Source organism: Haliaeetus albicilla, chromosome 9 (assembly GCF_947461875.1).
Source record: "Haliaeetus albicilla chromosome 9, bHalAlb1.1, whole genome shotgun sequence".
In the NCBI taxonomy this organism is placed as follows: Eukaryota; Metazoa; Chordata; class Aves; order Accipitriformes; family Accipitridae; genus Haliaeetus; species Haliaeetus albicilla.
This window is the reverse complement of record NC_091491.1, coordinates 38582021-38607348: the sequence shown is the minus strand read 5'-3', so window position 1 is coordinate 38607348 and position 25328 is coordinate 38582021. Positions and strand designations below refer to the sequence as shown.

General features: G+C 40.5%; 1 protein-coding gene across 1 annotated transcript; it reads left to right on the top strand.

Annotated features, from left to right (window-relative positions):
- Nucleotides 1-3450: 3450 nt before the first annotated feature.
- Nucleotides 3451-22757, top strand: SEC62 (SEC62 homolog, preprotein translocation factor). Its single transcript, XM_069792755.1, has 8 exons — nucleotides 3451-3548; nucleotides 11903-12011; nucleotides 12393-12498; nucleotides 15118-15328; nucleotides 16946-17038; nucleotides 19593-19653; nucleotides 20566-20685; nucleotides 21316-22757. Exons 1-8 carry the CDS (start codon nucleotides 3513-3515, stop codon nucleotides 21780-21782), a joined length of 1203 nt encoding a protein of 400 aa, XP_069648856.1. The 5' UTR covers nucleotides 3451-3512; the 3' UTR covers nucleotides 21783-22757.
- Nucleotides 22758-25328: the final 2571 nt, after the last annotated feature.

Below are 25328 nucleotides of genomic sequence, written 5' to 3'. Positions count from 1 at the left end.
AATTCTGGAGATTTGTCTAATGAATCTTTGTTGTTCTGCTAAATTAAAAGCTAAGTGGCTAACTAAATATTTATAAGCTTCTGAGATGGAAGTGACTCAGGATATGTCTACACTGGAGTGTGCTTCTGAGTTATGACTCATGTATTTGTGGGTGGATTTTAGCTAAACCTGCCTTGAAGTATGTGATGCTGTATGGTACAAGGCCATATTCCTTATATTTTGAACCCATATTCAGTGCTGAAGCTGACTGGATGACAAGGGAAGTCACTCCAGAGCCTGCAGCATGCTACCATCTGTAGATGATCTAGGACATGGCTCCTAACATATTGCTGGGGAATTTGTCTGTCCTCCTTGGATTCCTCTATGGAAGCTCTTTCCTTCCTTCCCTCCTTCCTGCGTTCCCTCCTGCCCATCAACATAATAGTTGAAGTAACTGTGATTTGTGTTCTCCCCTCTCTTCCCCCAAAGCCAGAAGGATTAACCATGGGTCCATTGGATAAGCTCCTGGCAAGTGAATCATTTGTTCAGCAGAACAGACACTTGCTCAGACTTCTAGTGTCACTTCAATTTCTGTATCGCAGAAGGCAGCGTGACTCAAGATAATTTGTGACATGCTTGCCAGTAATTCAATTGCCAACATGTAGCCTCGCACTTCTGGCACATATTAACCATGCCATAGTGGTAAGACCACATCATCTTATGGATCCAGGATGACCGAGACTTAGCTCAAAACAATGAAATTATAAATAGCACAAATGCCAATAAATTGCCAGGAATAAGTGAATGTAAGGGTATAAGAAAATATGTGCCAGAAGGAGTAGACCACCACCTAACTCAGTGTCCTGCCTCAGAGGCCAAGAGAGGATACCAAAAGCAGAGTATGAGAACAGAGCAAACATTTCAGAATACTTCCTTTATCTCCAAGGACCTATCTTGCAGACAAGCAGAAGTGATTTTTATATTTAATAGCTCATGATGCATTTTTGTTTCATGAATGTATCCAGCTGCTTTTTGAACTAAGTTTCCAGCATCCATACTGCCACATTAGATCACACAGTTGGCTTAAAGAGGAGGAGAAGGAGGGAAAAGCGGTTAATGAAATGCCATCAGTTTGGCTTCGGTTGAAAAAGGAAACCACTCCACTTACATGCAATATCCTTCACAACAGTAATTTAAGTGGTCATGATTCTGAAACCCCTACTCTGATCAAAATGGCAGTTGGCACTTAAGGGGCTGTGACTTCACTGCATGGTTCTGAAATGCTTCTTTTTGCAGCCTGCCCTGCAGTTGACATAGACACTAACCTTAAATGCAAGCTGTTTGAACCTTCATTTCCACTCCCTGGCTTTCTTGAGATTCAGCCACTTGCTTCTCTCCTGTTTCCCTGCTGTACTGATGACTGCAAATAAACTTCTTCCATGTAAGATTCAGTCTTGATAGGATCTGTGCTCCATAGTGGCAGGAAGTTCACTATCCAGTGCCTCACACTGGAGGACACATTCCCTAGCCCACTTTCCATCCCTCAGTCCTTTCTTACAGATCTTCTTAAGGTGATCAGTTTGCTCCGTGTGCTGCACACCAGTCTGCTGCTGCATGCCCAGCTGTCCTGGGAAGAGCTCCTGCAAGTTAGTGTTTCTCAAACTTCAGATGAATTAAAAGTTCTGTGGACAAAAAGAAAATAGAGATTAACCAGAAATCCAAGGTACTTTTCTGTCAGCAAACAACTTAATGCACTGCAGATAATATACCATGCCAAAAAAAAAAAAAAAAGGCAAAATTAAGAACTAAGCCTTAAAGGTGGGTTTATGAATCAGCAGTAGATTCCAAGACACAGAAGGTATATGGGAAGTAAGACCTTAAAAGAGCCTGAAAGTAGACGTATGAGGGGTGATGATCTGGAATGAGACCCATCATGAGGCAATTGCAGTCTTCATGAGGAGGGCTGTGAGCAGACAGGAGCGCAGTTCCAAACAGCCTCTCCCTTAGAGCAGGGTGGAGTTTCACAGCTGAAGTTCAGCTTGTGCCTATGCAGGGATTGCCGAGGGGCTCTGAGCTATGCCGTGCTAAAACCCTTACTGCAGGCATTGTGTATTATTAGCGAGCTGTAAGTTACAGATGGCTAAAACTTCTTCCGGAAGAAAGCCTCCACTTCAGATGTGCTTTTGTGTTACTCCAAGTTAAGCACATGAAATAATGGTTAAAATGATTGCAAACTTAAAAATGTATTTTTTTTAAATAAATGCAGTTTGCCTACTTTTTACAAGGCATTGTTTTATTGTAACCATAAAAACTTTAATTCCCCATACCTACAATTTTATCTTTTGAATTATGCTTTTATAGTTCATTCATTCTGCAGTCAGTCAGCTTAATTTGTAACTTGTATAGATTTTCTGCCCAGCAACAGCAAGAGGAAAACATTCAAAAGAAAACGATGTCGTACCAGAAAAAGCACAAAAACTGGCATGGTGAATCAGGGTCAAATAAGCTGCTGGAAACAATTTTAGGTTCTTAATTACCTCATTTTTGATCTGAGAGGTTCCAAAATCGTAGGAACAGGAAGGGTCAACAAGACTTGAAAGGACTGGACAAGACGATACAGCACTGCACATACTTTTCCATCCCAAAGTGCCAGGGTGTGGTTTGGAAACATGGAGCCAGGATAAACCATTATACATTTTGCTAACTTGAATGATCTCATAACGAAAACATGTGGGACAACCTCTCACAAAAGGCCATTTTACTTTATATAGGTTGCCTTCTGCCTCTAATTCTGTTAAGTATACGAGCAGGTCTGAGCAATCAGAGTCTGCATAAATAGGTAACAACTAACAAAGGCCTGCTACATCAAGCATCCTTAAGGCCCAATCTCCTATTTAGGAGTAACAAAACTAAACGTCTGTTTTTTTACTGCCAAAGAGCTGGAGCACCTTTATTCCAGCAGGACAGGCTAGCTCTTCAGATACCAAGAGACACCTCTGAGCGATGACCAGCACCCCAGCTTCGTCCGGCCAGCAGACAACATGGCCAGGACGTGGCTGGATCGCCGCCTCCTGCCCTGGGTAGGCCCTGACGCGCAGCCCTGGCTGCCTTCGAGGGAACCGAGCGGCGAAAAGTCCTCGATACCGATTTGGGAGTTGGACTTTAGACGGTGGAGCCCGAGCACCTCGGGGTGAAGCCCAGCCACGGGAGCAGGAGAGGCCGCATCCCCCCCGCGGGGAGTTTCTGATTAACCAGACTGCTACAGGAGGGCCCTGACAGCCCGAAGTGGTGGTAGGGGGGGTGCCCAGCCCAGCCTCGGCCCACCGGGGCTGCCCACCAGAGCGGAGACCCAGCGCGGGGATGCTGCGACCCGGCTCTCCCTCAGAGACCGGCACCGCCCGCCGAGGGGGCTGAGGCGAGGCTGAGGCGAGGCGGGCTGAGGGGGCGCGGTTTTCCCGCCGCCTCTCGCGAGGCTGCCGCCGCCGCCGCCACCCCGCCCGCCTCACGTCACCGGCGGAGCAGACGGGGACAACATGGCGGAGCGGCGGAGGCACAGGAAGCGGATCCAGGTAGCCGAGCTTCTCCCTCCCTTGCCCGGTTCGCTCCTTATCCCCGTCCTCAGGGTGATCCGGCCCCGCCGGGTGGGCTGCGTCGGGCGGCCCGGCCGTCCCTCGGAGGAGACTCCCCCTCCCAGCCCCGGTTCTGCGGCCTCGCCGTGCCGGTACCGGGCGGCCCGCGGGAGCCGGCGGTGAGGGGAAGGGTCCTCGTCTCGGCCGCCGCCGGGGCAGCGGGAGCCCCGCAGGCGCCGGGAGTGCGGGACGGGTGGGGGGGTGCGCCGTACCGGAGCTCCGTAAAAGCCCGGGCTGGCACCGGGCGACAGGTTTTTTCCTCAGAATTTTCTAGCAAATTCGTAAATCTTAGTAAATACTGAGAAAAGCTGGAGCCCGCTGGGCGGCGGAGAAGCGCAGGGAGGAGCGTTTCGGGGGTGCTGCGGGTGCTGCCGCCCCGGGCCCCCCCGGCCGCGGCGGGGGTCTGAGGGGCGGCCGGCGGGGCCAGCCCGGCCCATCCGTTTATCCGAGGGCCCGGCGGTTCTGCCCTCACGGGGTCTGCGGCCTCAGAAGTACATCGTCTTTCTCCGTGGCCGGGGGGGTGAGAGATCGAGCTGTTACCTGGTTTTAATCGCCGTATTATACTTAGGATCTCAGCCGTTACCAGTGTCGAACAATAGCTTAATGTGGTAGAACAACACTCAGAATACCCAGGCGAGCAGCCGCCTTTGCCTAGAGCTGACACCCGGCGTGTCTGTTCCAGTGATTGGGAAGCAAAACACATGGGACAGATGGTATCAGCATCTTAAAAACAAACGTGCCCCAGCCAGGAAATGATGTGGTAAGGAGAGGAAATTTGTTTTTAGAAAACATAAACAAACAACCGTGTTTAAAAATAGACCTAATCAGCTTTGAGATCATGATAAAATGTAGTGGTAATTATGTGGTGTCACTTAAAGGCAAAGTGAAGACTGCTCAAGTATTTTCACTTACCTGCAAGTCTGGACTTCTCAATATGTAACTTTAAAACAGCGAGTTTTACAGAGGTTTTAATGCATGTTTTGGGCACAGTTGCAGCATCAGTTAATATAATGTGTGTTACCGTTATGTATTATTAACTCTTAACCCTAAATAGTGTTTGGGATTTATTGCTCTGCTGTAAGTGGAGATAATCACGAGAGAAGTCCTAGCGGCATTCAACAACACACTTCATATGTCATCCTTCTGCTCGGTTGCCCTCTCTCCTTTCTCTGCCTCGTTCTCTTCCTCTCTCCTTTCCTCTTCTCATCCTTTCCCTTCCCAGCCCACTTTCCCTTCCCCCAAGAAGATGGAGATGTGCCTGTACTTGTAATGGTTTCTTTTTTTTTCCCCTTTAATTGAAATTACTTCGGGGGGGGGGGGAGAAATTCAAAGAGTAATTAATCAAAATCTTGTTAAGCAAGCCTTATCAATCACAGGCATTCAGTGAATTATTGTAAAACATTACAGAATTACTCTCTTTTCATAATCATTATAGACTGTCCCTTACCAAGGATGACAACAGCTCAATAAAGCATCCATCAAAAACAAATTAAATGTAATTTAATGTTTTGTATAATACCCAAGGCTGTGGTCTTGCAGGCACTTAAGCACATGCTTAATTTCCAGCCTGTTAGCAGTAAAACTATTTCCCAGATTGTTAGTAATTAAATTGATGTCTCGGTGTTAACACTTAAGGTTTAAGATTGTGGCCTAAATTTGTGATATAATTATGCAGATAAATGTGTATTGCATCTTAATAGTTTCCCAGTGTATGCCAACAACAATGGGAAGCCAAGACTGAATAAAGAATATTGTTGAATGCTCAAAGGGTGTTCTTAATTAGTCAGTGAATAAAACAACATGTATTTTTCTTGGTAGTTGGTTTTGGGTGGGTTTTTTTAAGCTTTTTGAATTTTATTGGCATAGTTACAGTATGATTATCATGTTTCAGGATAATGCTGCAAGTTTCTTCTTTTAAAATGAAGTCTGGGATTTTTATTTGTAGGTGTTTCAAGTGCTTTAGACGTGTGTACTTATTTTAGGGTGATGTGTACCCTTAGTAAAGAGATTATTTTTCATACTGTATGCAAGTCTGACATTTGAATACCCCATTGTAATTAAGTAGAGCTGTATTTCTTGACAAGAGTAGAGTTCTTAGGAGGAGACAGTGTGTTTAGCTGTGGAAGAGGCTGATGTAATAGAGTTTGATTACAAATACTATGTGTACAGAAGCTGGGTTCTGAATAATTTTTATAGGTTTTTATGTCTGCTATCAAGATTGAAATCATGGTAGTTAAGTCAGCTAGCTACACATGAGGTGACACATGAAGAAAGTCTCAATAAAATAGTTCAAAGTTCTGTCAAGTCTACTTTCTGTGTTTTCCATCGGAAGTGATAATAGGCAACATTTACTTTATAGAATGCATTTTCCTAAAAAGACACATTGCCCAACCTGTATTGCATAGCTTAGACTTTTCCTCTGGTGACAAGCTGAAAGTTATGGAAGTTGCAGAAATCTTAACCTCAAAAGTTTGAATAAAGACATTTTAGAGGTACAGTTTTCAAAGTGTCATTCCTGACCGTAATTTCACTGTAATTAACATGGAGATTACTTCAGACATGCGGTGGTGAAAAGAGACTGGTCTGTAGGATCCAGATTGCTCAAGCCAGTGGGCTTCCACGTGATTAAAATTTCTGAAATCGAGAATACTTGCTGTATATAAAGGACTTACTAAAAGAAAACCAACATATGTTACCTAATGGCTAGTTTAATATTTTTTCTTTAGGCAGATACATCTCAAAAGATGGGAGGTGTCTTTGAATGCCTGTTAACTCCAGCAACCTGATCAAAGCTATTTCATACCTTGGAAAAAAATACGGTTCCATAGGTATCCTGGAATACTCACTTAAGCACAAAATCTTCAGAGTTGGTTACTTTGACAAGCATTCAGCGGGTAACACGTGGCACTTTGTTGGCAGGTCTGCAATTTGACTGTTAAGTAGGCATTAAGTTTTAATTACATTGGCTGGATTCCATTGTGCACGATTTTATTCTGCCCATGTGAAGTTTTGTTTATCTTTGCTTTGCAATTAATAGCACTTGCATAGCACCCTAGTGCTGCGTCCTTTGCTCTAGAAATGTTAATGCATATAAATACTGTCCTTATGAATAGAGAAAACAGTTCTTAGGCAAATGTGTCACTGCAAATTGATGGCTGAGGTGGCATCAATGGTGTGTACATGCCATTAATGACACATGCCTTCCTTGTTGACCTTTTTTTTCTCTTGAATCACTGGATTCAAGCTTTGAGATTGTCCTTATGAAGGATATCTACTAGTCAATATTAACTGTTGTAGCCTACAGTTCTCTTGTGTCTTGATTTGGGCTCGGCTGGAAGGAAAATGTGCAACAGCTCCATCGCTGCTTCCTGTGCTACAGTTTTATGTGAATGAGTATGGAAAGGATCTTCAGAAATGACAGTACAATGGTTTTCCAGTAACACAGATTTTAATCCAGCTTGCCCATTTGTCTTTATTTTCTCATAAATTCTAGTAAAACTAAGTGGGATGATAACAAAGGGGAATGGCTAAATAGCTTCTTTGAAAGTGAGTGGTATCAGGTGATAAAGAAGGAAGAAACAAAGATTGAGGTGGGGAAAACAGAAAAATAGGAATTAAAAGTAGCAGCTCCACTTGTCAGTAAAACAACAATCGCTGTCTTTTGAAAAATCTGCGTTACGTTTTTGGAGGTGGGAAGGGAAAAACTCAAAACAACTGACCTAGGGTTAGAAGAGGACTGAAGCTGGCATGTTTTGGTTTCAAAGTACTGTACATTGCTCCTTTGGCATGTGTTTTAGAACTCTGTGTGTTTACAGCTTTTGATCAAAAAAATTGGTGATGGCTGAAAAGAAAGAAGAAAGAAAACAAATATTTTTTTTGTCCTATACATATCCTATAAAAATAAAATATCCATTAATCTTTTTCTGTAAAGAAAAGTTCATGTCTTGTGGCTAGCACGCAGCCACGGTAATCCAGAAGAACTGGTTTCTCTGCATGGCTCTGCCACAGTTTCTTTTATGAGACCAGAGGCAATCCACGTACTGGTCATCCATGCAAGAGTTGGACAATTTTATGTTTATTAGTCACTGAAGAAAATATAGATGGAGTCCTAAGAGCAAGTCTTAAGACCCTAACGTGTTTGTTTCTCCCCTACCCACTCCCACCCAGTGTTCCATCGAATTAATGCTAGTTTGTGTGCTTTTTCTCTGTCCTGCTGCACCTTGATTTATTTTAGGCAAAGTATAAATGTTTCAGCAGGATGCATGAGTACCCCCCACAGAACATCTTCTAGTCTAAGGTCCTGAGAGTCAACAGGGAAAGGAAAAAGATAATGTTGTGATTCAACCCAAGGTTTCATGTGCTCAAACCATCTTCAGAGAAGATGATGCTAATGCAGTTGTCATGTCCTTATAATATGAGGAGAGATATGAGGAATGGAACATGGGTTGACATAGTGTCATTTTTGACGTAACATCTCAGCTTGAAGAACAGGCTGCATGTGACAAATGTGCTTAAATTTCTTCTTTTCCTTATCTGAAAACTGTATAAACTATTAGGCTTCAGAAATCTTCTCTGAGGGATGGTGTTCTGAAAATCTAGGTTCTCAGATGCAGGAGCAAAGAAGAGGATATTAATTTTATTGAAATCAAATAATTTTGATGACTCCTTTGAAACAGAGGAAGATGAATCCTTGTAATGTGTTTGTCTGCACACGCGATAACTTGTCTTGTTAGTGTAGTCATCGTTTACTCTGTTCTGATTTTCCAGAAACCTTGTTTACATTACAGTGTTGTGGAAGGAAATCATCCTGTCTTGGGTTGTGCCTGTCTTCTCGCAACTGTGATGCAAAGGGGAAAAAAAAAAATGAGTGAAATTTCAAACCACAAATATGCTCTGGCCTTTTGACATCCATTGAGTGATTCCGAGGAGTAACAGAGCCTGAATAAATCATACTTGGGTAGAGATGAGAGGGAGAAGGAAGCTCATGGGCAAACTAGTTTTAATAGCTCAGTTGATGGTTTTATTTTTAATGTATACAGGCCTCTCTTCTGCTGCAGTCCCAGCTGGAGGTTGAATTAACTGGAAACTACATCAGTGTATTGAAGGAAGTTCAGAATGCACTGTGCTATACTTTGATTTGGGAGATAATGGTAAAAAGTGAATTTGAGTAGGGTTTTCCTTTCACTTCAGTGGGTCTGGAAGGTCCCTAGGTTTGAAAAATTTCTGTGTCGTTTTATGAATTCATATAGGGCAGAATTTTGATAGGAATGCTTGAGAATTATTCTTAAAAATTCTAAAATGTTAGTGCATTTCTAGTAAGTAGGTAGACTTGAGCACTGCTTTTCCTGTCTTCCTGTAGATGGAGTTCTGTCTAGACAAATAAGAAATTGGGTTTGATTTTTATTTTTAATGGCATTCTTCCAGAGTTTGTAAATTTTCAGGGATCATAAATCTCTAAATTTTACATGCTGTCTAGTGACAACATGCATTTTTCCATATATAAAATTAAAGTAGATGCAAGGGTCTAAAACAAAATCTAGAGCAGAATTATTTGGAAGCTTGACGCTATCCTATTTTTTTATTAATTGAAAACAGTTTAATCATAGAATTTTAACTGAGAAGACATTTTACAACATTCCAGAAACATATTGCCTGAGGTGTTTCTTGAATCTTTCTGTCTTTCTTATAAAAGCAAACTTGAAATATCAGAAAGTGCTTTTTAAGGCTGTGTCATCTGTTTTAAAGCTTTATAATTTATTGAGAACTATCCCTTGACTTCATTTGTATAATCTTTTTCTGAATGCATAAGGAGGCTTAAAATGCCGGGGTTTTGGCTTTTTTTTACAACTGAACATAAAGATCAGTTGAACTGCATCTTTAAAAAATTTTGCTTAGGATACTGACATTTTCAGTGCTTTTGTTGATTTCACTTTATGGTGGAATGCAATATTATTTTCTGTCAGTCATCTGTTTTAATATTTTAACAGAAGCCTGGCTCTGCAAATAAAAGAGATGAAAATAGGGTGTAAAATGGGGATTAAATTGCAGGGGAAACTTTCACAGAGTGAGTTCAGTTAAACTGGCAGCCTCTCTCACAGGGAAGCTTTTTCTTGTTTGGGATGTTATGAAACTATCCCACAGAAAAGGACAAAGCAATAGATAGTAAGGAGCAATCAAAAAAAAAAAGATCTCCTGGTGCCAGCCACTGCCTGTGTAGCACATCACATGACCTAGCAGAATCATAAATATTTTAGGAAGAAAAAACTAAAACCTAGCAGAGGAATTAACATTGATTTGAATATCTGTAGCTTCTCTGACTGTTTTACTGTCTGTGCTGTGAAGAACAACATTTGCCTTGTGAGTTGTTCCAGGTTTAATTTGCTGGTAGGAAATACTAGAAAAGCATTATTTTGAAATACAATTGCTGTATGTAGTCATCAGTCTTCATGGTGGCTTAGCATGTGTGCCATACGGTAATGATGGTACACGTTCACTCATTTTCTTTAAATGCATTGTAACTGATTCTATTGCTATTAAACCAGATCTGTTTCGGTACCAAACTTGGTAGCATCATCAGTGATTTACAATTGCTGGTACAATTGTACCATATAAGGGGTCATCAAACCACAGTATATAAATTTTGTGCATACATGCACTGTTAGTTGTGAATAGTTCTCCATGAGTTATACACATTTTTTTAAATTGTAGGGGAAAAAAGTATTGAACATAGAGAAAGCTTTAATTTAATCTGTATGAGGACTGTTAGGGTCATCTGGCTTAATTTAGGCATGTTTTTAAAACTGTCTAACTGATGAGTATGAGAGCGAATTTCTGCATATATATAAAGAATTTAGGCTTAAAAAATGTCAGTCATCTCAGAACTAACAAACTATGGAGTGCTTTTGGTCATTTGGATATCTTATCTCTGTATTATTCTCTTTAAAATTGACCTCAGATAGGAAAAGCAATAATCCCATCTAGGACAATAATTCATTAACCAGTTCATTTTGAAAGTTAGCTGTGCATACTGTTGAAAATTAACAGTTCTCACCGTCTGAGGTTTTTATTCTGGTGTTAACAACACGTATTTGACCTTGCATTTTCAGTTCACATGCTTCTTGCGGTATTATGATTATACATCTTAAAAGCGGTAATGGAGGTTGTATATGTTTATTAACCTTTGAAAACATTATGTCTTTAGATAGAATCTTTGAATTCTATATATTCCTGTAAATCACCAATCTGTTTTGTGGCTTCTGTAATCTATTTCTTTGGCCAGCATGAGAAGAATAGGTACAGAAAAGGTGCTGGCAGTCTGAAAAGATGTCTTAGTGTTTTGCTGTTATTGATCTGTGAGTAGCAGGGGGATTTGGAGAATTAAGCCTTCCTGATTAAAAGCACTCTTATAGAAAGGAATTTTTGAGGAAGTTTGCCTGAGTCGGTGTAGTATGTCAAATGTTTGTTTTAGATATGTTTTTGTGAAGCAGGGACATTAGAAAGGTCTTCCTTTCCTGCTTACAAATATTAGGTCTTAATTTTACATAACTGAAAATGCCCATCTCCATCCTTCTGTCTTATAAATCTTTGAATTCTGCTACCTCTCTGCAAGTTGGTAAATGTACAGAATTTATGAATGTGTGCAGATGAAGGGCTCCCTTTTCCTAAAACGGCTGTTTTGACGCTCATGTACTTCATCCTGCTGTGCTTCATACTGATGTTCCTCATCTCTAGATTGGAAGAATCTCCTCAGTGGTACTCTGAAGTTAAAAGTCATTTTGTAGTCCTGCAGTGGTACTGAAATTTTCTAGCCAAATCAACTTCTTTTCAACATGGTTTTCTCCTCTTTCACATGAAATTCAAGCTGCTTTGTATTCTGTCAATATGCCTGCATTGCTGTCATTTCATACATGCTCATTCCTCACTCTTGTTTTTTCTTTGCTCTCAGCTTCACAGCTGTTTTCATCCAAGCTTATGTGCCTTAAGCAGCTTTCCATGTGCCCAGTGCTTTCCTCTTAGTTCCTTCTTTAGTTTGCTCTTTTTACAGAGCCGTTAAAGGAGTTTGTAGTCGTTACCTTCAGATCATCTAACTTAAGAATTCCTGCTTTTTTACTTTATGTAGGCAGAAAGTTCTTGGGAAAAATAACTTGCCCTATTTTCACATCTTTTACCTTTTATTTGTTATTTATATATGGCCATAAAATAATGAGGACTTTACAATACCTGATTTTTGACCCCAATGAGTGTCTTTCCCATGTGTTTAAAACTGTATTAATTTTGCACTTTTACTATTGTAGGAGGTTGGTGAGCCATTCAAAGAGGAGAAGGCTGTTGCTAAATACTTACGTTTCAACTGTCCAACAAAATCCACCAACATGATGGGCCACCGAGTTGATTATTTTATTGGTAGGGTTACTTTTAACCAGAGAATTAAACTTTGGTCTTCTAACATTGTACTGGGGAGGGAGGGGGGGCTGTTTTGTTTTTATTATTAGTGCTTTATGTAATAAGTACTTACAGTTTGGTTTTGAAAACTTATCTAGGCATTAGATAGCCATAAAATTAATACTGGCCTGAAGTAAACACAATAAACTTTTCGCTTTGTGATTTAAAAGTGTGTAGTTGTCAAGAGTGCTGTATTTCAGAATAGTCTTACTCTAAAGATTGAGAGGATGTGGAACATCACCAGAACCGACTGACTGGTTGGTTTGTTCAAGGAATGTAGACTAAATGTTAAAATAAATGTCATTAATTTTAATGCATTTTTAATTCCATTTTTCCCTCTAGCCTCAAAAGCTGTGGATTGCCTCCTGGATTCTAAATGGGCAAAGGCAAAGAAAGGAGAAGAGGCTTTATTTACAACCCGAGAGTCTGTAGTTGATTATTGCAACAGGTATGACCTAGTCCAATTCATCAATTTTATTAATGAGTATAGTTGTCAAGATGCCTTAGCTATTTAGGAACCAATTTCACTTAGGCTTTGTGCATTCTAAAACATTTGTGGTTGTATGTGAAAATAATGATTGTATTTTTATTACCGTGTTTGAGGGTGGAAACAATGTAGTTTCATCATCTTTGTTCTCAAAACTCTCTCATGTTTTCATTATGCTGCTTGGGGCAGCAAGATGAACAAAATGATTTTCCTGAATTTTATAGTTATTTTAAGTTAGTAGGGTCAGAGCTCTCAAATCTCTCCTTCCTATGTACCTAGTCTGCCATCATGGCAGGAGCCAGCCTTGGAGGTTCAATTTATGTCTCTCAAATGGTGAGTCCCTGCTGCTTAGTGTACTTGAAGTGCTTTGTTTAGATGGATGGCGTATTGTGACTGTACCTCATTTGGGGCAGACACATAGGGTTAAGAGGACTGTCTACACTTGGAGAGTTCTGTGAAAACTATTTAGAAATGAAGAATATGGCTAATATTTAGCCTTTTTTTCCTGGCCTCTTTTAGATAGCCACGCAGCAAGGTGAGATTCTTCTGCCCAGTTCCAGGGCTGAAGCAGGGCTGATCCTGTGTTTGAACTTTAATCTTTTTGCTGATTTCTTCAAGAAGTTTAGTGAAAAATATTATTTTAATGCAAGCATAAAAATAAGTTTTCCCTTCCAGAGTCTTTGGACTGAGGCGGGAGTCTGTGTGTTTGTTCTTCAGTTCCTAAAGCATCAGATGAGACAACAGTTGGTTAAGTCCTTCAGCTCCAGGAGTGTAAAGAATGCCCGTGTAGTGTGCAAAGAAAATCAGTTCAACCCTCTGTTCCCTGGCACTGACCTTTATGACCAGTATCATTTCGTGCCCTGATGATCCATTTGGCACCATACCATGTCTGCAGTTTGGTTTCTCTTGCTCGCTTCTATATTGCTAATAACGCTAAGGCCACCTTTGGTCACTGAAGCTGTTCTCAGAGTTTTAAACATCAGCACTGTCTACTTCCTTTGCCTTTTGTAAGGGATGGAGGAATATCTTAATACAAAAATAATCCCTTCGGTGTAAGAGGCTGCTTAGGCCCTTATTAATATTAAAAACAAGTACCTTAACTCTCTTGGTGAGGCTATTGCTTGTTTTACCTGCCCTATCAAACAAAAACCAAATGCGAGGTCCTGTTCCTTCATTCTGTGTCAATTGCATCGATCAGTTGCATATTTAAAACAAGTTACTAACTGAATTCATAATGCTGTTCCAATACATAAGGTCTCCCGGTACACTTACTTATTGATCTAAGTTCAGTAAGTTTTCTTTTGAGGTGTTTTGTTCACAGATAAACTACATCAGTAATGCTTTGTTCAGCAGATCTACAGAGGGTTAACAAGTTGGGAATTGGCAAGCAATGTGGACTTCATTAGTTATATCAAGGTCTGTCCCGCTTCAGGACCTGGCTGTTGGCCGCACTGATACCATGGCTGCATGCTCTGAGCAGTAGGTCTTGCACAGCACTGTCTTTTTATCTTCCATCAGAGGCAGAGGTAGCTCCTGCAAGTGAAAGAGCAGTTTTGCAGGCCAGGCTTGTCCTGTGGGTTGCTCAATACCTGAGCCCCCTAAACTTCCAGCTGTGAAGAAAAGTAGTTTCTCCCAAACAAGAGATTTTCTGTTGCTAGAAGGAGAATCTGTGTCAACAGTTGTCTGAAGGAAGATTTTTTACATACTTGAAACAACTCTGCTTGATAGTCAGCATGCACATGAGTTAAATTTGTAGAAGGACTTCTCTCTCTTTAGCGAGTTTTCCTAATTCAACAAGCAGTCCAGCATAAGGATTTGGTCTGCAGCAAGAGATGAAAGAAATCAAGGACAAAGCAAATCAATTTGATGCATAGGATGAGGATTTTTGGGGTGTGTGCTTGGATTTCACACCCCACTGCTTCCTCTCAGTCTGAAGAGCAGTATTCTGCAGTGTTTTTCCTATTCTGAGTTTGGCTATGATCCTTTCAAGGACGTTACTTGTTGGTGACAGCTTTAAGACGAGCAAATACTACTTCTTGGTGCCCCACTGGCCATAGATATGCTTGCTATAAGGTGTGTTTGTAGCTGATGTGAATGGAATGCTTGCGTATGCACCACAGTTGCAACAGCGTGATTTTATTCATCGTGCACCAAAGAACCTGATAAGCTGTATGTCCACTTTCTTATTTTTGCTGTGAAATACACTGACGTGAACTTGAAAATAAATATTGGATGGAGTTGCATCAACGGGAAAGGTAATTAAATTGACCTGGTGGCTTTCTCCATTCTACATCCTGTGTATTCATTTATATCTATGCAAAATGCTGCCACAGAAAAGTATAGGTTTTACCCGGTTTTGAACAGAAGAACAAAAAACGCAAAGCAAGGGGTGAGACACGGGATAATTAGGTCTGGTGTATTTAGTTGTAAATAGAGCAGATGATGGTGACCTCTGTCTTTCGGTCACACTATCCATGATTTTATTAGATAATCTAGGATGGTATCTAATAACATAATTGAGTGTAAACGTTATTATCACAGCCACACTTAAATGTATCATTTAACTTTTTCCATTTTAAGACTCCTGAAAAAACAGTTCTTTCATCGAGCATTAAAAGTGATGAAAATGAAACCTGACAAGGATGCAAAGAAAGAAAAGGAAAAAGGAAAGGCCGAGAGTGGGAAAGAAGAGGAGAAAAAGAGCAAGAAGGAAAGTGGCAAAGATGAAAAAACTAAGAAGGAGAAAGAAAAGGAAAAGAAAAAGGATGGTGAAAAAGAGGAGTGTAAGAAGGTAAGTACTATCAGTAAGAGAAGAGACAAACCTGTAACAGAGAATACATTAACTGACTGTTAACGTTACATTGGCTTAAAAATATGGTTAGTTGTTCTAAAATGTGACATACCTTTTTTTGCCTGTTTTCATCTCTAAAATAGGCTGCTTTTTTTTTTTTTAACTTTGGAGTTGTTCTGATTTTGATCTAGATCAAAAAAGAGGCTTCAGTTGGGCCTTTGTGTACCTCATCATCTTCTAATGTGGGCTGAGTTAATCAAAAACTATTCTCTTCAGCTGTACTGAGCAATGATGCTTTGCACAAGTCTACGTTAGCATTGAGAGAGGACACATAGGCATGTGACCTAATGTCTCAAAACAGTGCAGCTGCACATGTGAAACAAAAACAATTTTGCAGTGTTTGGTAATAAGAATGCTTGGAATGTAATATTTGATACTTAGTGCTTGTAAATAGCTCTGTAGTGGTGGGCTGGTTTTGCGTATGACAGCTCCATTACTAATCTGCATAATACCTAGCTTTCACAGACTTCTGATTTACTTTCTTTAAAGTTCAAACTATTATTACTGTACAAGTTTTCATGTGTTTTTTCATGTTTTCATTCGTGATTTATTAGCAGAAGAGAAATCCTAAATTAAACTGTTAGGAATCTGCAGGAGAAACTTGATGAGGGCATGTGTGTTTTCTTCTATATGCAGTGGTAGGAATCCAGTGAGAGTTAGTAGGATAGTGCTCAAAATTTACTGCCATTCAGACACTCCTAAGTGAAATAATAGCACATTTAGTGAGAGGGTAGTCTACGTGTACAAAGGTCTAGATCTCAGAAGAAAGCTACATGGCTAATAAAAAAATTAAAACAATCTTGCTGGCAGCCTAAACATGGAAGCCAGTAGATTACCTAACTCTTGAGGTACGTTAAAATGCTGGTTATGAAAGTTATGAACTCCTCCAATTCCCTGTCATCTGGAGAGTTACATTATTAAATGTAATGTTAATTTTTAAACTAACCATTATTTATTGAACTGGTATTTTGGTGGATTATATAAGCCAATGGATAGTAACTTGAAGAACAACAGGACAAAAATCAGGAAGTTAATTTCAAGCAAAGAAATGAGCAAAGAGAAGAAAGCAGGAGACAGGGAAGAGGAAGCACAAGATCCAGAAAGAGATTGAGGAGGATAGAGAATAAACAGGCAGAAACTGATTCTGAAAGGAAGCCCATGTGGTCCGTATAGCACCAAGGTACCAAATAATAAAGTTAGTGATTATGAAGTGTTGTACCCTGTTCTTCATATTTGTGCAGACTTTCTGTTAATATTAGTGGAGCTTTGCTATGCATTTGAAGACATAATGTAATCCTGAGGTCATAGTCTAGTCCTTAGACACTAACTAAAAATAAAATTTCCCTTTCCTTACGATTTTCCTTTTATTTTTGAGGTACCCAGTTGGTAATAAATGAGCACAGGAGGAAATAACGCATCTTTACTTAAAAAAAAAGAAAAGGTGTGAACATGATGTTAAGTTTCTGAAAAGTTATCAGACTCAAAATAATAGAAATTAAAACCCTCTTAATTTTTTAAATTATTTTTTAAGTGTATATAATTTGCGTTTGTCCTCAGGATGAGACCCCAGGAACACCCAAGAAAAAGGAAACTAAGAGGAAATTTAAGCTTGAGCCACACGAAGACCAAGTTTTCTTGGATGGAAATGAGGTAATATTTACGGGTGCTTTCTAACTTTTAGTGACAGTGTACTATTGTCAGATAATAAGTTAATTTACTGGACTTCTGCAAACTCTTTCTTGACATGTTTAAAGAAAAATTAATGGCAATGTGATGGCTGATCTTGAAACATCAGATTTTTAGATATTTGCAAGGAGGTTGGAGGGAGATAAATGTAGGACAGTAACTTAAAAAATCTAAAAGAAACCTTAATTGCCAGTAGATTACATGTTAGCGGCCATGAGGTGAAATGTTTGCCTTCAGGGTGTGATGGGGTGTTGGAGCAGGCTGCCCAGAGCCTCCCTGCCCAGAGGCTTTCAAGACCGGACTGGGTAAGCCCCCCCCAGTAACCGGGACTGGCCTCACAGCTGACCCTGCTTTTAACAGGAGGGTGCACTAGAGACCCTCTGAGGTCCCTTCCAGCCCAAATTATCCTGTGGCCACTGTCATGCTGAAATAGTTCTAAACAAAACACAAGCCCTTTAGAACAGGATGTTCAATCACAGGAGGGGAAATAATACCTGCCGCCCAGAGGCTGCCTGACTTTGTGATCCGGGCAGGTCAGTGACGCTTAGGCATTTCTGAATTCTCATCCTGGCTTTACCTCTGAAATTATGGTCTTAAATACTTCTCTGTACTTTGCTTTCCTGGGAGACAAAGAATTTAGTTCTTTAACAGCTCTGTAACGTACAGAGTCATATTTGTGCTTTTAAGATTCGGGTAAGTTGTAAGTCTTTACTTCAGCAAAATTATACTGTGCTCTGTGTTGATGCTGTGTGTCACTGTACTGGAACTTCCCCTAAGATTATACCTTTGGTTATTAAACATACATGGCAGTGAGCGCTGTAAATAAATCACTTGTGTGGAAAATGTCCTTCCTTTATGTATCTTTATTTTACTCTTCTCAGTCAGTTCTTTTACAACCTGCCTTGCTCTGTTTCATCCCACCTCATATAGAAGCACACCTGCCTCTGATCTTCCCTATTGTCTTTTACATGGAGTAACCAGGGTGGCATGCAGCATTCAGAATGAGGGTGCGGTACTATATTTGCAGTATAACAGTATTTACTTCTTGTCTTAACATCATTTACTTTTTTGTTTATTAATGAGCTGACATTTTTTTTTAAGAACTGCGACTCCGCAAATCTTTTTTTTTCAGTAGTAGCTAATTTAGAGCCAATCCTTGTATATTTACATTAGAGCTGGTTCTTGTCTTTTCTTCATTATTTTGCTCTTACAAACACTGAGTATTACACACTACTTTATTGCCCAGTCACCAGTCATGATCGTCCATTTGTTTGGGCTCACAGAACAGTTGACTGGCAGCAGAGCTACACCTGCATATGGTCACCTTTCACACCCTGTGAGAAGTAGAATATTAAATACTTGTTGATCACGCTGAAAAACTGTATTACTGCCTCCAAGGTGTACTCCTTGTAGTTTATATTAAGGCTTCTGCTATGAGGTTCCTGGTTTCTAGTAATCAGCAGCTTCTTTTCACAGTTAATAATAGCTAAGATTCAAACTGTTTAGTTTGGTAAGAAAAAAAAATTCCTGTTTTTCTAGATCAGAAAATCCTGCACTTTACCAAGAAGGTGTTGGGTTTTTTTTAATAAGGCTGAGCAAATCTGTTTCAAGTGTATCCACAGTTCTCACACAAACATTTGGTACTGAGTGTTGCAACTGTAGACATGTAGATAACAGCACGCTGTGGAAGAGCGGGTACCAGTTATGCTGGTCTGAGGCCATCAAATGGGACTGAAGCTGAACTGAGCATTTCAGCAGGGTGCTTGTTCCATATATTCAGTCTGTTTTTTTCTCTTAAGGGAATCTCTTCAAAGCTAGAAGTACTTTTTTGTTTCCGCTTGGTGGACCTGAGAAATTTTTTCCTTACAACAGTTATTTGGCTTCATGCCAAACAACATTAATGAATAAAGAAAAATAAAAAAAACCCTTGATTTAGTGATATTTCTGAATCTTTTGTTTCCCCATCGGTTTTACTGTCTGGCTGCGTTCCCCGGGATTTTACGTCCCCTGTAAGTTACTGTGGGTACAGCTTCTTTCATGAAGTAATTCTTTGAGAGATCTGGCCTGAGATTTGCACTGATTTTCTTACACGGTGTGGGAACTCCTTCCCTTCCTCCTTCCCCTCCAGCACAGCCAGTGCCCTGCCCAGCCCTGCTTTGTGTCCTGCCTCAGCAGCACGGTGTCCTTAGGCCTCCTGCCATGAGGCTCAAATTATGATCAGCCCGTAGCTAAGGCAATTGCTGCGGGCACACAGGCGTGCAGCCCCTTGGCTGGCTGTCTCCTTTTGCACCTCTTTAACTGGCAGAAACCTGTTTCAAGTCCTGTTCCAAGTATAGCCCTACCTATGCTACGTGACCCCTTGCCCTGCTCCTCTACCCCGATACGGTGCTGACCATGGGGCCGTTTGTTCAGCACCAAGTGTTACGGTGTGGCAGTAAGGGTTTGGATGAGGCAATAAACGAAATCGTTTATCAAAGAGCTTGTTTTCCAAGTGTAAACCAGATTATCTCTGTTGTAGGTGTACGTGTGGATCTATGACCCCGTTCACTTTAAAACTTTTGCCATGGGACTTGTACTTGGTAAGTAAGAGTAGATATTGGCGAGTGCATTGTAAATGTAGACATAGTATCAAAAGCCTTGGTGAAGTTTGTCTTTTCCTGGACAAAGCTTTGCTCTTCAGTTTCAGCATGATTTGATACCAATCATATATGAATTTTGATCTCAGGGTGGAGGGGCTACACATGGTAGAAAGAAAGCTGAAACATGCTTTAGCAAGTGTCTGAACTTGCACAAGTTTGCAAGCTCTTTATTTCCGTTGCTTTAAGCTAACGAGCAAGTTGTCCAGTAGGCAAATGGGGGTTATATACAAATGTGGAAGATGTTAAAAGGCATTATTTCAAACTATGAAACCTTTCTGACCCCAGAATTTGTATTTGTGTAGGATAAGCCCCATCAGCTAATTTTATTTTTTTCATCTAACTTAGTATTGATGTTAACTGACATCAGTGAGCTAACAGATCATCGTACTGCTGGTGTAACACCCTTGACCCCTACCTTCCAGCTTCCTCCCCTTGAGAGAACCACCTTTCCTGAGAATCCCTGTCATCCCTTGGGGCCATATTCAGGCCTTGGACCAGTCCTTGGGGCCACCATGATCTCCACCCAGCTCCCAGCCCCTGTTTCCTGCTGCCCTGCTTACAGGCAGCTCCCTGCTCACCTTTGTGCTGGTGCCCTCTCCTCAGAGGTGTTCTCTTTGCTCTGTTGACTCAGCACAGCGAGTTAGAGTTGCTGAATGTGTCATCTCTCTACCTGGTATGAAAACGGGAGTGGTGAAGCTAGACAAGGTTTCAGGCGAGGCCTAAAATACTGTCAGTAACTCAATACTTTGCTAAGCTAGTACCTTGAATAAATGGTAAGTCTAGAACATTTATGCATATACCAGGAAAAACTAATCATGCTTCTCATGCTTCTGTCCTTATCTTCCTATTTAGTGATTGCTGTTATTGCTGCAACTCTGTTCCCGCTCTGGCCAGCAGAAATGCGTGTTGGTGTTTATTACCTCAGTGTAGGCGCAGGATGTTTTGTCGCCAGTATTCTTCTTCTTGCCGTTGGTAAGTGTCGGTCATCTCCACTTTATCAGGGGGTGAAGTCTAAAAGGGCGGATAGACACCCTGCTTCTTAAAGGTGGTCTGAGATGTGTGACACTCACTTTCCAGGGCGTTGTTGTTGTTGGCCACAGCCAGGCCGATTCCCTGTATGTATTTCCCTCCTGGCCACTGGGTGTCGGAGTTGTGCCACAGAAAGAAAGCAGGCGCAGGCTTGTGTCACCTGTTTGTGCTTCCTGTATAGTGGAGACTTGTTTACTGCCTCCGTTTAAAAAAAAAAAAAAAAGGGGGGGGGGGGGCAAAACAAACCCAAGAACTGTATGTCAGACCAGATTCAGTGGTGAGAATGGTGTGACCAGGATTTTAAAGCTTTCTTTGGCTTGTATTTCTGTAGCAGGGGTACTGTGGGGGATTAAGAGCTAAATCACAGATAAGATACATGGTTAATGGGGTGGGGGAGACGTGGCAAGAACAAACTATTCCACAGTGCTGTTGCAGAGTGAGAGATTTTCCCCCAACGTCACCCCTGTCCCTGGTCTGGGGTGGGTGTTAGTAGTGGGCATCTCTTACACCATAGTTGTACAGTGTGGATGTTTATAACAAACCCCCAAATTTCTCTTTTCCTTTTTTATACAGCTCGCTGCATCCTTTTCCTTATCATCTGGCTCATCACTGGAGGAAGGCATCACTTCTGGTTCCTGCCAAATCTTACAGCAGACGTGGGATTCATTGACTCCTTCAGGCCCCTGTACACACACGAATACAAAGGACCAAAAGCAGACTTAAAGAAAGAGGAAAAATCAGAATCCAAAAAGCAGCAAAAACACGACAGTGAGGAGAAATCAGATAGTGAGAAGAAGGAAGAAGACGATGGGAAAACAGAAGCAACGAGGAACTCGGGAACAGACGGCTCAGGAGGAGAGCGACATTCAGACACTGACAGTGACAGGCGTGAAGATGACAGGTCCCAGCACAGTAGTGGAAATGGAAACGACTTTGAAATGATCACAAAAGAGGAACTGGAACAGCAAACAGATGAAGGGGATTGTGAAGAGGAAGAGGAGGAAGATACCAAAAGTAGGCCTTCACATGAAAAATCATAACTCACTGTGGTTTTGGGACTAAGTATGTGCAAATGGTTGGATTTTCTTTGTTGGCTGATCACCAAAACATAGACCCTACCGTAGCATCTTTGTTTGCTGAAATATACATGTTACCAAACAGTTTTATATCTAGTTCCTTCATTTTTTTAAACCATTAACTTGATTACTTGGTACTATGTTAATCATTAATATCCATTGACAGAAGTTTTATCAATCTGACAAGTTTTCTATTGATTGATAGATTGCCCAGATCGTCCTCAAACATACTGAAAACATAGTTTTCTGGTACTTGCATAACTGGTCAATTAGTTTAGCTTCTCAAACTTGCTTTTGTAAAACAGGTAAAAGTTGAATGACCAAATCTCAGATTATTCCTAGTTATGCTCATTTGATAGCTAGTTAGGTAAAGCCCTTCTTAGCCCACAGCTTTCTTGGTATTTTTCTTGATTGTATTTTCAAGATTGTGAAAACTTTTCCTAAGAAAACTAGTTTTAGCAGAACTATTTTGCTGAAAATATAAAAAGCTGGTAGCGCTGAATTTGGCTGCAGTGTTCTCTGTTTCTCCAGACTGTGTGCCAGCAACTGAGGAAATCCAAACTGGTTTTGTACATCTGGTTCGGAGAAAGATGTCATCTCCAGCAGGTAAAGGAAGCAGCACGGTTTGGGAATTATGGCTGTTTTCTTTCTCCTGCTCCATCATAATTAAAAAAAAATGTATTCTGTACATAATTTACAAATAAAGCAAACCATTTACTTTAACTGCTACTTATTATTTAGAGATTTGATCCAGCATTCAGTTTGTATTATTAAAGCCATTTTGTGGTGTATCTATCAGAGAAGTGCAAGTCAAGAGGACCTCACAGAATATTTGTGTATGATTGGTAGCTGTTCCACAAGAGCTTTAGTTCTGTGCCAACATTCCATGTATTTGAGTATGAGTAAATTGATCTTTATTAAATGAAAGCAAACAACATAGCTGTACGTATGCCTTAATGTTAAAACTTTCTATATTCTGGAACTGGAGTACTTTTTAAACAGAAGAGGTAGGAGAGTATTCATCTGTTCAGAACTGTAGGTAACTCAAAGCTGATATGAAGTGACTGTTAATAATTCATTTATAAATATCTTGAAGTAGTTTGTGCAGTTTCTCTTGCGCATCCCTTTCTGCTGGACGTTTGGAGGATGTACTGTATGTTTTGGTTAACTAAGCACTGAAGAAGTGAAGACTTGGCATCATTCCTCTAGGTGACTTTAACTATAGATTGGATCATCTCCCGAACCCACTTGGAGAAGATAAGGGTAAGCTTGATGTTTTAATAACTGACTTGGAGAACTTTTTTTCCTATCCTAAATTGCTTCCCCTTCCTTCCAGCATCAGTATTTTGGATGAAGATACTAATTTTTTTGGATTGTGCAAATATATATATATATACACATCATAATGGGTGCGTTGATAAACACTTCATGGATATGGTGTATTTGCTTCTTAAATCTCCTGAATATTTACTCCATAAAGAAACAGATAAATTGGATCACTTTTTTTATTAATATAGCAAAAAATTAAAGGACCCATTACCTAAAGGGATTGACTCCTGGACACTTGTGTGTTATCACTGATGAAAATAGCTAACGAAGTCCTGTTGCCGCCTTCCATACTTCACTGGGGTATGTACTCTGTGATGATGAAGCATCTTGGCCAACAGCTGCCTTTTCACTCACTCAGGCAGCTGGTTTAAGATGCTCTCGACACTTGGCTCATACAGAGGCTGGTTTCCTTGGTGCTTGCATTTCACATCTTCATGTCTAGCGTTGAGAACAGAGCTGCCTTTCTTTCTGTGCGAGAATCTTCAGCTCGTTGGCGCCGTCATTCACGGTACCTCTGACCTGAAGAGCTAGTACTACAGCTTGCGTGGTAACTCTTGCTTTTTACCGTGCAAGTGCAGAGTTACAAAAATCTCCGTACGGAAGGCATCCTCACAGTTCATTACATTAGATTCCTGCTAATTCCAGTGGGAGCCAAAACAAGGGTGTCTGACCTTTTGCATACCTGTCTTCAGAAGCCATTTACAAATGAGCACGGGGGAGAGCAGTAGTACACACTGAACTGGGCAGAACATGTGCGCTGGCAGCGTCTCTAGCAGCGGTTCACAGCAGGCAGCTGAGCCACTGCCACTTTTTAAAGCAACCAGTGCAGTGGATTTCAAGTACGTTTCGTCCTAGACGTGAAATAAGGTCTTGAGGGCCTTGCTGAGAAAATAAAGTTGCAATGGTCAAATAATAAATACTTAGTGATGTTGCCGTCTGCTTCCTGTTAAGTGGATGTGGGCGATATGCCAGTGCTATCCACCTGTGGCCTGGGGACAAGTGTCTGGAACTCAAAATTAACTATCAAAAATTTGTACTGTCACCTTAATAGAGTTCCAGGCTCACATAGCTGTAGAAATTGAATTGGCCTTAAACTTTTTACTTGATCTGCAGTGAACAATTGAATCATCTGAAGTAGTGTGAAGAAAGAGATCTTGTCAGAGCTGTTCTGGGGTTAAGGAAGGGACTCCATGACCCATTCCTGTAATCTAGCATTTTCTACAAATATTCCCCAAATACTTCAGAATTATTTTGGAATGAGATAATGAGAGAAGTGATTACAATGTGCCAGCAATAGTAAAATTGTGAGTGGACTTAATGGTATCCTGACAAACGCTTCCAGTTCAAGGAGAGAAAATCACAAAAGTACTTGGCCACATTGAGTTAGTTAACAGGCCACTTTCGTATCAGGTATTTCAAAGTTCTTCTTACTGATTTTGACTTTTAATTTCCAGAGGGTGACCTTAGGGAAACAAGTATATACATATATATATTTAGTGGAAAGTTATTGAAATAACTAGTTACTAAAATGTCATTCCTGCAATAAAATTTTATAGTGGTCTACTGGTATTCCAGTGTTTTATATACCCAATATAAATTTCCGATTATTTTTATTTGCAAGAAAGTAGGATTATTCCTAACTTTTTGGAACTAAATAATTACTGGTAAAACACAAATGAGTATTTAATGCAGATCAGTATTTAGTGGAGGTGTCACACCCAAGTGTGCTCTGCTCTGGTGTGGATACAACCTCAGCTCACTTGTGGTGTTCCAGTGTTCTTAAACAAAGGCAGATCTTTCTCTAGCAATTAAGAAATAATTAAAAATTATTCTTTGACAAACTTGCGTATTTCTTTATCTGTAGAAATGTTACAGTGCTGGTGGGGATGCTTGTATCTGTGATGATAAGCAATTTTCTGATAGCAAAGTACCTTTGTAGCAGCCGCTCGGGGGAACATTTATTTTCACCTGCTATATATCATATAGCAGATTTTTCTGACTTTTTTTTTTAAATACATATATTTTATAAGATATATGTATATACACATTGCTCATTTAGGCCTGTTTTAGCTTCTGTTTGAAATGAGTACTGGATGGAGTTCACAGAGCACCACACAGCATGAAGGGCAGAGAGAGAAAAATGGAGCATGTCTCAGTTCCTCAGTTAACTCTTGAATTATA

Coding starts and splice junctions, on each gene's coding strand:
- SEC62 (XM_069792755.1), top strand. CDS start 3,513: ATGGCGGAGCGGCGGAGGCACAGGAAGCGGATCCAG. Junction 12,499..15,117: donor GTAGTTGATTATTGCAACAG/GTATGACCTAGT, acceptor TTCCATTTTAAG/ACTCCTGAAAAAACAGTTCT. Junction 17,039..19,592: donor TTTTCTTGGATGGAAATGAG/GTAATATTTACG, acceptor TCTCTGTTGTAG/GTGTACGTGTGGATCTATGA.